An 18,049-nucleotide genomic window follows, 5' to 3' on the forward strand; every position below is an offset into this window, starting at 1 on the left:
TAAGTTCATAATCACATGGCAAAATCAAATAACAAAACACATGAAAAACGAATGGACATGAACTGTCATATTCCTAACTTAGTAAAGGCATTTTCAAATGTAGAAAATGGTGGATTGAATGGTTTTATAGCGCTAAACCTCTCACTTGTACGACAGTTGCGTCAAATTTTGACAATGATGCGTGAACAAAACAAAAAGACATAAGGAACATATCCGATATCATCTATATAACAGATATTCCATATCAATCAACCAACTCGTGATGGCGTCCGTAAAATTTACGAAGTGATGATTTCAGCTTCCCAATGTTATACTTTTGGGAAGCTGAAGCTTAACTCATCTCTTTTGTCGTAAAGTTGTGTTTTCAACCGACCCTCATAGTCACCGTCTAGATATAAATCATAATCAAGTGGCAAAATCAAGAGCTCAAACACATCAACTGATAACAACTGTCATACTCCAGACTTGGAACAGACATTTCCTATGTAGAAAATGGTAGATTAATCCTGGTTTTATAGCGCTAAACCTCTCAATTTGATGACAGTCTCATCAAATTTCGTTATATTTACAATGAGACAAATGTCCACAGGAGACCAAAATGACACACAAAATAACAACTATAGGTCACCGTACGGCCTTCAACAATGAGCATAGCCCATACCGCATAGTTTTTGATTTTAAACATATTTTAAGATTAAGATATGAAAAAGATTGAGCAACAGGCACAGCCTATAAAAGCTCTCTCTATAATACATGTACAAGGTATAATTCAATAATAACAACTGTATTCAAAATGATGCATTATAGTAGACCATGCATGCTACTTGTGAGCACACACGAGCAAATATATGTTAACAGTGTTACTTACTAAATGTAAGGTAGATTTAAATATATAGGCAATTAATTATCAGTTATATATAGGTAATAAATCATCAGTTATATATAGGTAATTAATCATCAGTTATTTAAAGTACCTTGAAACATGCAAATATCCTTTATAAGTCATTAGAAATATATATATATATATATATATATATATATATATATATATATATATATATATATATATATATATATATGGCTTGAAAGAGACACTAAGCTTGCATAGTGGAATAAATGAATTAATGTTGGAGTGTAGGAGAAAAAAAAAAATAAATGAAGCAAAAATTAGATAAGTTTCAAACAAAACGTGGAGTGTCACTGATATATTTCTGAACAGATTTAAAAATAGCAATATTCATATCATATAAAAATATTCTGTTTCCAAAATGTAGTAATTCAATACGTAAGTCACCATTATCAACAATGTAGTAAATGGAATCAAGAAGGATCTGTCTTACATCATGATACTTAGGTCAAATAAAAAAGAAGTGTTGGTTATCCTCAACAAGATGGTTACAGTTTGCACAAAAAGTGTTCTCGGATAAGAACTGATTAAACAAATAAGATATAAGGTTGCTAGCATAATTTCTGAGTTAACAATGACTTATATTAAGTCTCCTTATCCCATAGTTGAAAGGTTTAAATATATCATCAGTCCTATAGACCTTATCCAGTCCACTTCTAAATATCCCCAAACTTGGTGATTTTTGAAAACTCAAAGGAAGACTATTCCAAAGTCTTAAAGTGGAAGGAATGAAACTATTAAAATAAGAGCTAGTTCTAGCAGGGGGCGGGTGAAAAGTGTTCTTTTCATTCCTCAAAGTATAAGGGGTTTGTTTGGGAAAATATGGCTGGACTAACTCATATAAGTACGCAGGTGTCATCCAATTTAATATTTTATAGAATAGTAAAAGCTTATGATGTACACATAAACAAACGACAACCACTGAATAACAGGCTCATTAGACTTTTCTAGACTACACAGATATGGTTTTGTCTCTTATATTTTTATAATCGAACATTTTTTTATAACTTATCATGAAGCTTTTCAAAAAGAGGGACGAAAGATACCAAAGGGACAGTCAAACTCATAAATTTACAACAAACTGACAACGCCATGACTATTAAAATGAAAAATACAAACAGAAAAACAATAGTACACATGACACAACATAGAAAACTAAAGAATAAACAACACGAACCCCACCAAAAACTAGGGGTGATCTCAGGTGCTCCGGAAGGGTAAGCAGATCCTGCTCCACATGTGGCACCCGTCGTGTTGCTTATGTGATTACAAATCCGGTAAATAGTCTAATTCGGTAGGTCACATTCATGAAAGGGAAGGGGATTGTAGTTACGACGTAAGGAACATATCCGATATCATTTGTGAAACGGTTATTCCATAACGGTCAACCAACTCGTGATGGCGTCCGTAAAATTTACGAAGGGATGATTTCAACTTCAGCATTTGGAACTCTTGGTTTAATTGCTTCCTTGTGAGCAGTTACCCTCTATCAAGAAAATCATGATAGGAAATGCAAGCACGGGAATATCGTATCAATTGGGAGATATATACCCCGTATGCAGGTGCTGTTGGAATGTTTCTACTTAGAAATGGAAAGTTCACAATTGGAAAGCTGAAATCATCTCTTTTGTCGTAAAGTTTTGTTTTCAACCGACACTCGTTGTCAATTTCTAGATGTAAGTCAAGATATGAAGCCGACTTAACTGTATCTGTAGTATCCTTTATCCTCAATTCGATGGGATAGATGCGTTCCACATAGTCACCAAATTTTGAATTGTTTAGTGAAAGAACGTCATCTATATAGCGGAAAGTAGAGTTAAAGGATATTGCTAACTTCTTATCTTTCTTCCTAAGAAGTTCCTGCATGAAGTCAGCCTCATAATAATAAAGAAACAAGTCGGCAAGTAGAGGGGCACAGTTAGTTCCTATTGGGATGCCGACAGTCTGTTGAAAAACACGTCCTCCGAACGTTACAAATATGTTGTCAATCAAGAAATCAAGCATCTTGATAATATCGGTTTCAGAGAATTTTTTGTATGAATCAGAGTGATTCTTTACAAAGTATGATTTATCCCTCCCTAAGACAAGATACTTGTATCTACGTTGGCCATTCTTTTTTATGAAGCAAAGTAATACCAACTCTTTCAATTTGTCTTTTAGTTTGGAATGTGGGATACTTGTGTAAATAGTAGAAAAGTCAAATGTTTTAATATTGTTTTCAAAAGCTATTACAAGTTGAAAGTTGACTATTGATATGTTTTTTAATTGAGGGCTGCAAAAGTTTTGTATCTTGATGTTTTATTTGAGTTACTAAAAGTAGGCAAGACAATAAATATACTTATCATAGATACCAGGATTCAAATTATATACGCAAATCGCGCGTTTTGTTTACAAAAGACTTATTAGAAACTCTCGAATAAAAAAAAGTCCAATCCGTATGCTTTGTGTTTTTTTTTTTGTATATATGTTGATGTATGCAACTCCAATAGGCAAAATTCACCCAAGGTGAATATGGCTATATTTTGGGGGTAAGAATAAAGGACACATCTAGTTAGGAAATATACATTTTAATATCTTTACATAGTATCTTGTCACATGCTGTTACACCCATATGATAACTTGCATGCGCTGATGTTTAGACCGAGGTAAGGCAGGCGATAAAACGACTAAGACGAACGGAAAAAATATTTATGTATATGTTAAACGGATACTCAAAATTACTAGCTAAAGTCATTAAGGATTCTGTAAAATTTTCAAAAATTTCAAATTTTTTTTTATTACGTACCGTTGGTTCATAAGCAGTAATTATATAAGCAAAAAAAAAATAAAAAAAAAAATACCGAAGGCAAATTTAAAAAGAGTGAAGTTTATAAAAAAAACTGACATAATAAAGCACTATCACAAAATGGAACAAGTAAAAAATGATGCCATATTACAGAAATTTTCAGACAAAAATGGTGGGTATAACCTGCATGTTTTTTTTTTTTTTGTATGACAGTGTTTCAAGCTCCGTTATATTGACAAAATTGGGTAAGCAAACCTAAACAGACAAATTTGGTTAAAGTGACAATAATTCGAATCCTGAAACATTTCCCAAAGGAAATCTTGATTGGGATGGCAAGCGATTCTGCGATGATATGAGGTGATATGAACATATGTGTAGCATATACAAGGTCTATGTGAATGTTGCTAAATAAAAATGAAATGCTCCCCATATAAAAAAGTTGAGTCAACAAACCGACCATTACTCGCAACTTACAGCTGTCAAGATAATATAAGACCTTGACGTGTTAGTGGTATAACTAACAATAACAATTTTATGAGATCGATGCAATAAAAAAGGTCACTTAATATGCGGAAGATTTTCATGATTGTACAAACCTTAATACATGCATTATCTGACTTGTATACCGTTAACAAATATCATTTTTTTTCAATTTAATATCACAGGAAAGATTTGTTTCTGTTTAAATCTTTAAAGAATATTAAAGAAGATAAATTGTACTGTTATATCCAAATCGACAACAACACCAGATTATTATTTTTTAACTCCAGTTTGCATTTAAATCGGGAAACGTTATGACCTGCAGAGGTTTAGGCATTATTTTATATCATTAAGCACATTTGTATTGCAACTTTGTACCGCCCGTGTTGTTCTGATGGGACATAAAACCGTATGAGTATATGAAGGTCGAATAGTATACACCTATTTATCGGGAATGAGGGTAATGACAGGTTTGTTGTCCCTATGATACCCACTATTGCTCGAGGCGAAGCTAAAAGAACAACACACTTGATATTACTTTTATAACCAGTCATTAAGTGTTTTATTATACCGAACAAAACAACTTTCTAGAAAGACTGCATGCAACACTTGAAACAAAAACCGAAATAGTCATATAAACATGCTCAATAAAGGCAACAGTAGTATACCGCTGTTCAAAACTCATAAATCCATGGACAAAAAACAAAATCGGGTAACAAACTAAAACTGAGGGAAACGCATTAAATATAAGAAAATAACGACACTAGATTGCTATCAGGTTTTGCTCGTGCGATAATTGACAATTGTTATCAACTGTATTCAAGACCAGGAATCCTTGTGTAAATATTCTTGTGCATATGATAAACGCTAGCTAACATATTTGACCGTACACCAAAGCGATTCAAGATTGCCTATACCATACGTTTATTATGTATTAGTCCTGAAAATTCTTGAAATATGTCTCGTAGATTTTCTTTTTTGCTTCAGTCTAGTAAGTAATATATTAATTTGAAATAACACCACATACATATAAATTATACAGTTTACGATATTTCAGAGTTTAACATTTACAGGCGCATAAATCGAGAAAAAAAAATCCAATGACGCAATTATTGTCTAATGACAAATCAGTATGAAAAAATACGGGAAATATGTTTTTTTCAACTATTGACCGGGGATACAGTCTTGAAACTATTGACTGGCAAATGGTCTGTGGAATGAAATGGCACAAATACATTTAGATTTCATCCTATTTATAAAGTAAAACATACTGTCGAATAATAGATAACACTATTGTTCGAAGCTTGTGACCTTGTTTAAATGTATCAGATAATTTTTCTTTCCCATATTTGTATCAACGACTGTAGAGATAACATTTTCACAATAATTATACGGGAAACAACTAGACACAAAAATAGTGTTTATTTGCTTCAAGACCATAAAACGCGAGTTTTATATTTCATAGTACATAACAATATTTCCTGATATTCTTTCTTTTAAGTTAATTGGTTTTTTGTCCTCTCGGAATGTAGAATTGACAAAATTTCAAGATACAAAGAATTAATTATTTACTTTTGTATTTTGAGAAAGGAACAATGTTATTTTATGTCAGGTTTATTATTTTCATTCATTAGTTTTTTTTTACTTTTATGTACTAAAATACAGACCTTCATATTATGGGAAATGTATGAACATTATCAAAGAAAGCCTTAATGGAGATGAAATATAAAAATATAATTAAACCAGCGTCTTGGCATCAAAACAATTGTTTATAGTTTAATATTTGTTTACCATGATTCATTTTAAACTCATCATTTGTATGCCAAGAACATGGAAATTTAGTTAAGACAAAAAATGTTCCTTTGGAAGTGATCAGACATTGGCGTGTTGATACGGTTACAATTGCGCAATTATTTGTTTACATTTCACCGGGAAGTTTTTGAACCCAAGATGGTAGTAAGGAAAAAAATCTATGAGGCTTCTGATTGGATGGTATGCCTTCAATTTATTGATTTTATGAAAGATAAACCATTTTTGTGCAAAAATAGTAACAATTTGGAATGATTGATTTAGTATTCTCTGTGGAAATATTTTTTTTGTGGTAATAGGTTGACTGAAAATTTTGCTATGTCATTTAGTGCGGATTTTGGAAGCGTCCATAACAACAGCTATTTAAGGCAATTTCCGCCGCATAAGCATGTTGTTTTTTTTTACTGAAATAAATTCTTAGTATGTCTCCTTTCAGATTCTGGCTTTGGTTTCTCTGCAATTTATGTACTTTTTTTTTATTAGGATTCAAAGAGACAGGGTACCCTATGGAAAATGCATTGTAAATAATTGCGCAATTGTAACCTATAGAATTTCTCTACTTTCACTTTCGATATTGGATTTTCAGAAAATCTGACTCTGAATCAAACATTCAATTGATTTGGATTGAATTTTAATCAATATGGATGACTTTTGGAGAGAACTACAACACAAATTCAACAAAAAAACCCAGGGAAGTGTCAATGGAAAGGGGTGTATTGAGTGGTCGGGCACAAAAAAGGGAAAATCTGGTTATGGCATACAGGTTGTGAAATGGCCACAGGGGGAGGAAAAAAGGGAGGCTGCACATAGAGTGGCATATATGATTAGGCATAAATTGACCAGATATGATATGCCAAAGGTGGATGAAAACAATAATGCAATAGAGTGTAGCCATATTTGTCACAATGCATCATGTGTAAATGTAAACCACCTTGTGTTAGAACCTCATGCTATTAACTTGGACCGACTGCACTGTAAAAACCAGGGACTATGTTCAAAGAGTCACAAACCATATTGTTTAATTTAAAAGTACTAAATTTATTTATTTTCGAATAGAAATCTTCTTCTGCTTCTTGTTCTTAACATACGGGTGGTCTTCATGTTTCGATTTTGATGATTTTATCCCGCGGTCAGCTTTCATTAGCATATTCTTTTCATATTGGATTATTTCGCTGAGTTTTTCATATAATTTGTATAACTTGCACCTTTTTTCACCTCGAAATACTTTATAATTTACACTTTGTTTGTGTTTTTTCTGCAAAATGTCAGTTTTTTGAATATTTTTCAGAGCCTTGTATGCACTACTGCCTACTGGAATATCACAGTGTAGAGCACTACAGAGTTCTAATATAGACTCCCCTGGACCATAATTAACGCTGTGAGCTGCTGCATGTGCACGACCCGACATGTTTTTCTTGAAAGTAACATTTGAAGGTAATGATCTTCTTAAACACCTATTAAATCCCTCAACAAAATTGGTGTTCATGTTTAACCGTGTCTTTTCAAGCACTTTGGAACCTAGTCGCTTATTTATTTGTTTCCGAAGCGAGTCTAAATTCTCATTGCAGCTACTTATTTTAAAAGAATTTGGTAAGAAAGGACGGCCTTTTAACCACGATCCCTGAAATCCTTTACAGGCAAAGGAGTTTTTTCTGCACCTGGCATGATCTCCCATGTAGCAGTAAGCTATGGCATCCACAGTGTGAGAAATTTTATTTTTTACTTTGTAAAAGTCTCCAGCATAAAATTTATAGGCCAGTAATAGTTCTTTGTTACATCTCTCAGTCAGATCAACAGAGAAATTATTCAAAAGTTTTTGTCTTTTTAGTTTTGTTGTAGCTGGCATCACTTTTAAAAGAGTTTTATCTGACTTTGCTCCTTTACGTACATGGTCGGAAAGATGTCTAGTGTCTAAAAAGTTTTCTGGCTCAACGGTATTTATTCCCTCATTGTGAAGGTCCATGGCAGCTTTATAGGCAGAACTGTCTGCATCAGTAACTAAATGCTCAATTTCAAGTTGGTCTTCCTTTAAATCAAGGAGGCATTCCCTGGCCCAGGTATACTCATCTCCTATACTTTTTACCATGGGTATATTTGCACTGCAATCATCTGTGCAATCTTCATGAAGTCGGCCTGAGTCATTGTCTACGTCAAGACTAGAATGTTTGGAACAGAGCTTGTTTTTGATATTTAATGCTAATATATTGTGTTTTGATGTTTCATTTTCAGCTGCCGTATAAATTGTTTGTGTTGCTGGTTGAAATGGAGTGCGGCCTACACCAGAATACAGTGGATTATTGTACATTCCATCCATTTGAACACTTATAGCATGTGGATTTTCCTTGCCTCTTAACTTATTTATTTCTACAATATCATTTCTTCTTCTTTTCATATCCTGTTTATTAATTTGTTCAATTTGTTTCATGACTGTATTTGCTCTTCTTTGTAGGCTAGATGTTGTTGGTGCCAAGATGTTACCACTTAAGAAGATTTTTTGTATACCAGAATAAGCAATGGGTGATTGACTCAGGCCGACATGAATTGCAGTGTCAAGTTTTGATGCTTTTCTCCCAGGTTTCCCACTTTCCAATTCTTCATACAGGGTGTACCGCTTTGATTTGTAATCACACTTTGTGCATATTAACTGTTGTCGCGTTCCAAAGCCTCTTTTCTCTTCATTTTCTAAATCGCATAGCAGAATACCTTCACACTGTGGATTTCTCAATTGATGTTCTTTAAATGCTGCATTCCACATTTCCTCCATCTTGTATATACATATTGCTCTGTTTGAATTGTAATCCGGTCTAAAAAATATAAAAAAAAATAAAAATTAGACTTAGCAAAGTACATATGCCTATTTACTGATTTTGAAAATAGAGTTACCTGCCCCTTAGTTGACAGATATTTTTCTCTGTGATTTTAGATGGTACATAGACTTTTAAATCTTGCAATATGTATGAAGATGCTTCTTTTTATTAATATATTTGTTGTTAAATTCATAAAAATAACAGTTTATATGATTATACTGTTCTTTTTTAATTAAAAAAGGTGCATAGTGGCTCAAAATGGGCAATTTTTTGTACTTTTTACTCTATTATTTCCAAATTATTGTCTTTTTTGGTAAAAATATTTCACTTAAACTGTTTATGAGTAAATATTATTCAATTGTTAGCTTACCTTTTGTCCTTTTTAGCATTTTTCCTGATTGGTTTGGTAAGAAGCACCTCATCACTCATTGGACGGAGTAATCTTGCAGCACGGCAAACCCTTTTGGATTTCTCCTGTGGATTAGCATACGGATCATTCACTACTAAATTGTGTTTTTCTTTGGTAAGTCTAATGTACTTAGATGTGTAAGAGTCACTTTTATTTTGTTTCACAGTCTTTCTTTTCTTGTTATAAGGAACATTTCCACCTTTGAATTTGTGTGTATTTCCCTTTTGGAATACCATATTTAGTAAAACAACAGAATTTTCACTTATATTCTACACTGTCTTTTTTTTTTATATGCTGATTTTGAATAATGTTCTTATAATTTCTTTTTGCAATATAAGTTGAAATCAAATGCTCACTAATTTATAGAAGAAATTGAAAAGAAACAGATGACCCCTTAAATTTTTACAGAATTTCTAAATAGACAACAAGATAATGTTTTGATATTTTTATAGTTTCTGTGAGGACAGCCAGATTTAATGCATATCATCTTTATTTCTCTTATCATTGGTAATAAAATGATAGAGGTTAATGATTCAAAGTGCCTCTTCAGTACACTTTTTTTTGGACAAAAGTTTTGAAAATATATGAAAAAAGACTGTTTTTCACTATTTTCAATAAATCTTGGGTATATTCCACCCTGAATAAAATTTGAAATCAACTTATACATACACAAAGAAACATTGCTTATATGTACATGAAAAAACAACATTTGTATTTTTTTGTAGAATTTTAATGCTTGAAATTTTCATTTAAACTTCTGTTTCAGTTGGTATTGCTGACTAAATCTTCTACTGGCCGCAAACATGGGATGAAGTATAGAAATGTCCATTTCTCAAAGAAGACTTCACCGATCACTTCCTAATTTGGTGTGTGTGATAGACATAGATAGTTGTATATGCAGGCAAAAATAAAGTCTCATTTGAAAACTTTTTATTCTTTCTATAGGTTACAATTGCGCAATTATTTGTTTACATTTCACCGGGAAGTTTTTGAACCCAAGATGGTAGTAAGGAAAAAAATCTATGAGGCTTCTGATTGGATGGTATGCCTTCAATTTATTGATTTTATGAAAGATAAACCATTTTTGTGCAAAAATAGTAACAATTTGGAATGATTGATTTAGTATTCTCTGTGGAAATATTTTTTTTGTGGTAATAGGTTGACTGAAAATTTTGCTATGTCATTTAGTGCGGATTTTGGAAGCGTCCATAACAACAGCTATTTAAGGCAATTTCCGCCGCATAAGCATGTTGTTTTTTTTTACTGAAATAAATTCTTAGTATGTCTCCTTTCAGATTCTGGCTTTGGTTTCTCTGCAATTTATGTACTTTTTTTTTATTAGGATTCAAAGAGACAGGGTACCCTATGGAAAATGCATTGTAAATAATTGCGCAATTGTAACCTATAGAATTTCTCTACTTTCACTTTCGATATTGGATTTTCAGAAAATCTGACTCTGAATCAAACATTCAATTGATTTGGATTGAATTTTAATCAATATGGATGACTTTTGGAGAGAACTACAACACAAATTCAACAAAAAAACCCAGGGAAGTGTCAATGGAAAGGGGTGTATTGAGTGGTCGGGCACAAAAAAGGGAAAATCTGGTTATGGCATACAGGTTGTGAAATGGCCACAGGGGGAGGAAAAAAGGGAGGCTGCACATAGAGTGGCATATATGATTAGGCATAAATTGACCAGATATGATATGCCAAAGGTGGATGAAAACAATAATGCAATAGAGTGTAGCCATATTTGTCACAATGCATCATGTGTAAATGTAAACCACCTTGTGTTAGAACCTCATGCTATTAACTTGGACCGACTGCACTGTAAAAACCAGGGACTATGTTCAAAGAGTCACAAACCATATTGTTTAATTTAAAAGTACTAAATTTATTTATTTTCGAATAGAAATCTTCTTCTGCTTCTTGTTCTTAACATACGGGTGGTCTTCATGTTTCGATTTTGATGATTTTATCCCGCGGTCAGCTTTCATTAGCATATTCTTTTCATATTGGATTATTTCGCTGAGTTTTTCATATAATTTGTATAACTTGCACCTTTTTTCACCTCGAAATACTTTATAATTTACACTTTGTTTGTGTTTTTTCTGCAAAATGTCAGTTTTTTGAATATTTTTCAGAGCCTTGTATGCACTACTGCCTACTGGAATATCACAGTGTAGAGCACTACAGAGTTCTAATATAGACTCCCCTGGACCATAATTAACGCTGTGAGCTGCTGCATGTGCACGACCCGACATGTTTTTCTTGAAAGTAACATTTGAAGGTAATGATCTTCTTAAACACCTATTAAATCCCTCAACAAAATTGGTGTTCATGTTTAACCGTGTCTTTTCAAGCACTTTGGAACCTAGTCGCTTATTTATTTGTTTCCGAAGCGAGTCTAAATTCTCATTGCAGCTACTTATTTTAAAAGAATTTGGTAAGAAAGGACGGCCTTTTAACCACGATCCCTGAAATCCTTTACAGGCAAAGGAGTTTTTTCTGCACCTGGCATGATCTCCCATGTAGCAGTAAGCTATGGCATCCACAGTGTGAGAAATTTTATTTTTTACTTTGTAAAAGTCTCCAGCATAAAATTTATAGGCCAGTAATAGTTCTTTGTTACATCTCTCAGTCAGATCAACAGAGAAATTATTCAAAAGTTTTTGTCTTTTTAGTTTTGTTGTAGCTGGCATCACTTTTAAAAGAGTTTTATCTGACTTTGCTCCTTTACGTACATGGTCGGAAAGATGTCTAGTGTCTAAAAAGTTTTCTGGCTCAACGGTATTTATTCCCTCATTGTGAAGGTCCATGGCAGCTTTATAGGCAGAACTGTCTGCATCAGTAACTAAATGCTCAATTTCAAGTTGGTCTTCCTTTAAATCAAGGAGGCATTCCCTGGCCCAGGTATACTCATCTCCTATACTTTTTACCATGGGTATATTTGCACTGCAATCATCTGTGCAATCTTCATGAAGTCGGCCTGAGTCATTGTCTACGTCAAGACTAGAATGTTTGGAACAGAGCTTGTTTTTGATATTTAATGCTAATATATTGTGTTTTGATGTTTCATTTTCAGCTGCCGTATAAATTGTTTGTGTTGCTGGTTGAAATGGAGTGCGGCCTACACCAGAATACAGTGGATTATTGTACATTCCATCCATTTGAACACTTATAGCATGTGGATTTTCCTTGCCTCTTAACTTATTTATTTCTACAATATCATTTCTTCTTCTTTTCATATCCTGTTTATTAATTTGTTCAATTTGTTTCATGACTGTATTTGCTCTTCTTTGTAGGCTAGATGTTGTTGGTGCCAAGATGTTACCACTTAAGAAGATTTTTTGTATACCAGAATAAGCAATGGGTGATTGACTCAGGCCGACATGAATTGCAGTGTCAAGTTTTGATGCTTTTCTCCCAGGTTTCCCACTTTCCAATTCTTCATACAGGGTGTACCGCTTTGATTTGTAATCACACTTTGTGCATATTAACTGTTGTCGCGTTCCAAAGCCTCTTTTCTCTTCATTTTCTAAATCGCATAGCAGAATACCTTCACACTGTGGATTTCTCAATTGATGTTCTTTAAATGCTGCATTCCACATTTCCTCCATCTTGTATATACATATTGCTCTGTTTGAATTGTAATCCGGTCTAAAAAATATAAAAAAAAATAAAAATTAGACTTAGCAAAGTACATATGCCTATTTACTGATTTTGAAAATAGAGTTACCTGCCCCTTAGTTGACAGATATTTTTCTCTGTGATTTTAGATGGTACATAGACTTTTAAATCTTGCAATATGTATGAAGATGCTTCTTTTTATTAATATATTTGTTGTTAAATTCATAAAAATAACAGTTTATATGATTATACTGTTCTTTTTTAATTAAAAAAGGTGCATAGTGGCTCAAAATGGGCAATTTTTTGTACTTTTTACTCTATTATTTCCAAATTATTGTCTTTTTTGGTAAAAATATTTCACTTAAACTGTTTATGAGTAAATATTATTCAATTGTTAGCTTACCTTTTGTCCTTTTTAGCATTTTTCCTGATTGGTTTGGTAAGAAGCACCTCATCACTCATTGGACGGAGTAATCTTGCAGCACGGCAAACCCTTTTGGATTTCTCCTGTGGATTAGCATACGGATCATTCACTACTAAATTGTGTTTTTCTTTGGTAAGTCTAATGTACTTAGATGTGTAAGAGTCACTTTTATTTTGTTTCACAGTCTTTCTTTTCTTGTTATAAGGAACATTTCCACCTTTGAATTTGTGTGTATTTCCCTTTTGGAATACCATATTTAGTAAAACAACAGAATTTTCACTTATATTCTACACTGTCTTTTTTTTTTATATGCTGATTTTGAATAATGTTCTTATAATTTCTTTTTGCAATATAAGTTGAAATCAAATGCTCACTAATTTATAGAAGAAATTGAAAAGAAACAGATGACCCCTTAAATTTTTACAGAATTTCTAAATAGACAACAAGATAATGTTTTGATATTTTTATAGTTTCTGTGAGGACAGCCAGATTTAATGCATATCATCTTTATTTCTCTTATCATTGGTAATAAAATGATAGAGGTTAATGATTCAAAGTGCCTCTTCAGTACACTTTTTTTTGGACAAAAGTTTTGAAAATATATGAAAAAAGACTGTTTTTCACTATTTTCAATAAATCTTGGGTATATTCCACCCTGAATAAAATTTGAAATCAACTTATACATACACAAAGAAACATTGCTTATATGTACATGAAAAAACAACATTTGTATTTTTTTGTAGAATTTTAATGCTTGAAATTTTCATTTAAACTTCTGTTTCAGTTGGTATTGCTGACTAAATCTTCTACTGGCCGCAAACATGGGATGAAGTATAGAAATGTCCATTTCTCAAAGAAGACTTCACCGATCACTTCCTAATTTGGTGTGTGTGATAGACATAGATAGTTGTATATGCAGGCAAAAATAAAGTCTCATTTGAAAACTTTTTATTCTTTCTATAGGTTACAATTGCGCAATTATTTGTTTACATTTCACCGGGAAGTTTTTGAACCCAAGATGGTAGTAAGGAAAAAAATCTATGAGGCTTCTGATTGGATGGTATGCCTTCAATTTATTGATTTTATGAAAGATAAACCATTTTTGTGCAAAAATAGTAACAATTTGGAATGATTGATTTAGTATTCTCTGTGGAAATATTTTTTTTGTGGTAATAGGTTGACTGAAAATTTTGCTATGTCATTTAGTGCGGATTTTGGAAGCGTCCATAACAACAGCTATTTAAGGCAATTTCCGCCGCATAAGCATGTTGTTTTTTTTTACTGAAATAAATTCTTAGTATGTCTCCTTTCAGATTCTGGCTTTGGTTTCTCTGCAATTTATGTACTTTTTTTTTATTAGGATTCAAAGAGACAGGGTACCCTATGGAAAATGCATTGTAAATAATTGCGCAATTGTAACCTATAGAATTTCTCTACTTTCACTTTCGATATTGGATTTTCAGAAAATCTGACTCTGAATCAAACATTCAATTGATTTGGATTGAATTTTAATCAATATGGATGACTTTTGGAGAGAACTACAACACAAATTCAACAAAAAAACCCAGGGAAGTGTCAATGGAAAGGGGTGTATTGAGTGGTCGGGCACAAAAAAGGGAAAATCTGGTTATGGCATACAGGTTGTGAAATGGCCACAGGGGGAGGAAAAAAGGGAGGCTGCACATAGAGTGGCATATATGATTAGGCATAAATTGACCAGATATGATATGCCAAAGGTGGATGAAAACAATAATGCAATAGAGTGTAGCCATATTTGTCACAATGCATCATGTGTAAATGTAAACCACCTTGTGTTAGAACCTCATGCTATTAACTTGGACCGACTGCACTGTAAAAACCAGGGACTATGTTCAAAGAGTCACAAACCATATTGTTTAATTTAAAAGTACTAAATTTATTTATTTTCGAATAGAAATCTTCTTCTGCTTCTTGTTCTTAACATACGGGTGGTCTTCATGTTTCGATTTTGATGATTTTATCCCGCGGTCAGCTTTCATTAGCATATTCTTTTCATATTGGATTATTTCGCTGAGTTTTTCATATAATTTGTATAACTTGCACCTTTTTTCACCTCGAAATACTTTATAATTTACACTTTGTTTGTGTTTTTTCTGCAAAATGTCAGTTTTTTGAATATTTTTCAGAGCCTTGTATGCACTACTGCCTACTGGAATATCACAGTGTAGAGCACTACAGAGTTCTAATATAGACTCCCCTGGACCATAATTAACGCTGTGAGCTGCTGCATGTGCACGACCCGACATGTTTTTCTTGAAAGTAACATTTGAAGGTAATGATCTTCTTAAACACCTATTAAATCCCTCAACAAAATTGGTGTTCATGTTTAACCGTGTCTTTTCAAGCACTTTGGAACCTAGTCGCTTATTTATTTGTTTCCGAAGCGAGTCTAAATTCTCATTGCAGCTACTTATTTTAAAAGAATTTGGTAAGAAAGGACGGCCTTTTAACCACGATCCCTGAAATCCTTTACAGGCAAAGGAGTTTTTTCTGCACCTGGCATGATCTCCCATGTAGCAGTAAGCTATGGCATCCACAGTGTGAGAAATTTTATTTTTTACTTTGTAAAAGTCTCCAGCATAAAATTTATAGGCCAGTAATAGTTCTTTGTTACATCTCTCAGTCAGATCAACAGAGAAATTATTCAAAAGTTTTTGTCTTTTTAGTTTTGTTGTAGCTGGCATCACTTTTAAAAGAGTTTTATCTGACTTTGCTCCTTTACGTACATGGTCGGAAAGATGTCTAGTGTCTAAAAAGTTTTCTGGCTCAACGGTATTTATTCCCTCATTGTGAAGGTCCATGGCAGCTTTATAGGCAGAACTGTCTGCATCAGTAACTAAATGCTCAATTTCAAGTTGGTCTTCCTTTAAATCAAGGAGGCATTCCCTGGCCCAGGTATACTCATCTCCTATACTTTTTACCATGGGTATATTTGCACTGCAATCATCTGTGCAATCTTCATGAAGTCGGCCTGAGTCATTGTCTACGTCAAGACTAGAATGTTTGGAACAGAGCTTGTTTTTGATATTTAATGCTAATATATTGTGTTTTGATGTTTCATTTTCAGCTGCCGTATAAATTGTTTGTGTTGCTGGTTGAAATGGAGTGCGGCCTACACCAGAATACAGTGGATTATTGTACATTCCATCCATTTGAACACTTATAGCATGTGGATTTTCCTTGCCTCTTAACTTATTTATTTCTACAATATCATTTCTTCTTCTTTTCATATCCTGTTTATTAATTTGTTCAATTTGTTTCATGACTGTATTTGCTCTTCTTTGTAGGCTAGATGTTGTTGGTGCCAAGATGTTACCACTTAAGAAGATTTTTTGTATACCAGAATAAGCAATGGGTGATTGACTCAGGCCGACATGAATTGCAGTGTCAAGTTTTGATGCTTTTCTCCCAGGTTTCCCACTTTCCAATTCTTCATACAGGGTGTACCGCTTTGATTTGTAATCACACTTTGTGCATATTAACTGTTGTCGCGTTCCAAAGCCTCTTTTCTCTTCATTTTCTAAATCGCATAGCAGAATACCTTCACACTGTGGATTTCTCAATTGATGTTCTTTAAATGCTGCATTCCACATTTCCTCCATCTTGTATATACATATTGCTCTGTTTGAATTGTAATCCGGTCTAAAAAATATAAAAAAAAATAAAAATTAGACTTAGCAAAGTACATATGCCTATTTACTGATTTTGAAAATAGAGTTACCTGCCCCTTAGTTGACAGATATTTTTCTCTGTGATTTTAGATGGTACATAGACTTTTAAATCTTGCAATATGTATGAAGATGCTTCTTTTTATTAATATATTTGTTGTTAAATTCATAAAAATAACAGTTTATATGATTATACTGTTCTTTTTTAATTAAAAAAGGTGCATAGTGGCTCAAAATGGGCAATTTTTTGTACTTTTTACTCTATTATTTCCAAATTATTGTCTTTTTTGGTAAAAATATTTCACTTAAACTGTTTATGAGTAAATATTATTCAATTGTTAGCTTACCTTTTGTCCTTTTTAGCATTTTTCCTGATTGGTTTGGTAAGAAGCACCTCATCACTCATTGGACGGAGTAATCTTGCAGCACGGCAAACCCTTTTGGATTTCTCCTGTGGATTAGCATACGGATCATTCACTACTAAATTGTGTTTTTCTTTGGTAAGTCTAATGTACTTAGATGTGTAAGAGTCACTTTTATTTTGTTTCACAGTCTTTCTTTTCTTGTTATAAGGAACATTTCCACCTTTGAATTTGTGTGTATTTCCCTTTTGGAATACCATATTTAGTAAAACAACAGAATTTTCACTTATATTCTACACTGTCTTTTTTTTTTATATGCTGATTTTGAATAATGTTCTTATAATTTCTTTTTGCAATATAAGTTGAAATCAAATGCTCACTAATTTATAGAAGAAATTGAAAAGAAACAGATGACCCCTTAAATTTTTACAGAATTTCTAAATAGACAACAAGATAATGTTTTGATATTTTTATAGTTTCTGTGAGGACAGCCAGATTTAATGCATATCATCTTTATTTCTCTTATCATTGGTAATAAAATGATAGAGGTTAATGATTCAAAGTGCCTCTTCAGTACACTTTTTTTTGGACAAAAGTTTTGAAAATATATGAAAAAAGACTGTTTTTCACTATTTTCAATAAATCTTGGGTATATTCCACCCTGAATAAAATTTGAAATCAACTTATACATACACAAAGAAACATTGCTTATATGTACATGAAAAA

The 18,049-nt window shown here is 32.8% G+C and overlaps 3 protein-coding genes across 3 annotated transcripts; all 3 read right to left on the minus strand.

Moving 5' to 3' along the window:
- Window positions 1–5,819: 5,819 nt before the first annotated feature.
- On the minus strand, window positions 5,820–8,745 carry LOC143062617 (uncharacterized). The gene is made up of 2 exons (XM_076234280.1): window positions 7,640–8,745; window positions 5,820–5,826 (listed from the first exon to the last, which is right to left on the minus strand). Exons 1-2 carry the CDS (start codon window positions 8,743–8,745, stop codon window positions 5,820–5,822), a joined length of 1,113 nt encoding a protein of 370 aa, XP_076090395.1.
- Window positions 8,746–9,962: 1,217 nt separating this feature from the next.
- On the minus strand, window positions 9,963–13,925 carry LOC143065382 (uncharacterized). The gene is made up of 2 exons (XM_076238925.1): window positions 11,345–13,925; window positions 9,963–10,063 (listed from the first exon to the last, which is right to left on the minus strand). The coding sequence occupies exons 1-2, from the start codon at window positions 12,818–12,820 to the stop codon at window positions 10,049–10,051; spliced, it is 1,491 nt and encodes a 496-aa protein (XP_076095040.1). The 5' UTR covers window positions 12,821–13,925; the 3' UTR covers window positions 9,963–10,048.
- A 112-nt stretch (window positions 13,926–14,037) lies between these two features.
- LOC143065384 (uncharacterized) lies at window positions 14,038–18,000 on the minus strand. Its single transcript, XM_076238927.1, has 2 exons — window positions 15,420–18,000; window positions 14,038–14,138 (listed from the first exon to the last, which is right to left on the minus strand). The coding sequence occupies exons 1-2, from the start codon at window positions 16,893–16,895 to the stop codon at window positions 14,124–14,126; spliced, it is 1,491 nt and encodes a 496-aa protein (XP_076095042.1). The 5' UTR covers window positions 16,896–18,000; the 3' UTR covers window positions 14,038–14,123.
- Window positions 18,001–18,049: the final 49 nt, after the last annotated feature.

The sequence above is a fragment of the Mytilus galloprovincialis genome, chromosome 2, assembly GCF_965363235.1.
Source record: "Mytilus galloprovincialis chromosome 2, xbMytGall1.hap1.1, whole genome shotgun sequence".
Lineage (NCBI taxonomy): Eukaryota > Metazoa > Mollusca > Bivalvia > Mytilida > Mytilidae > Mytilus > Mytilus galloprovincialis.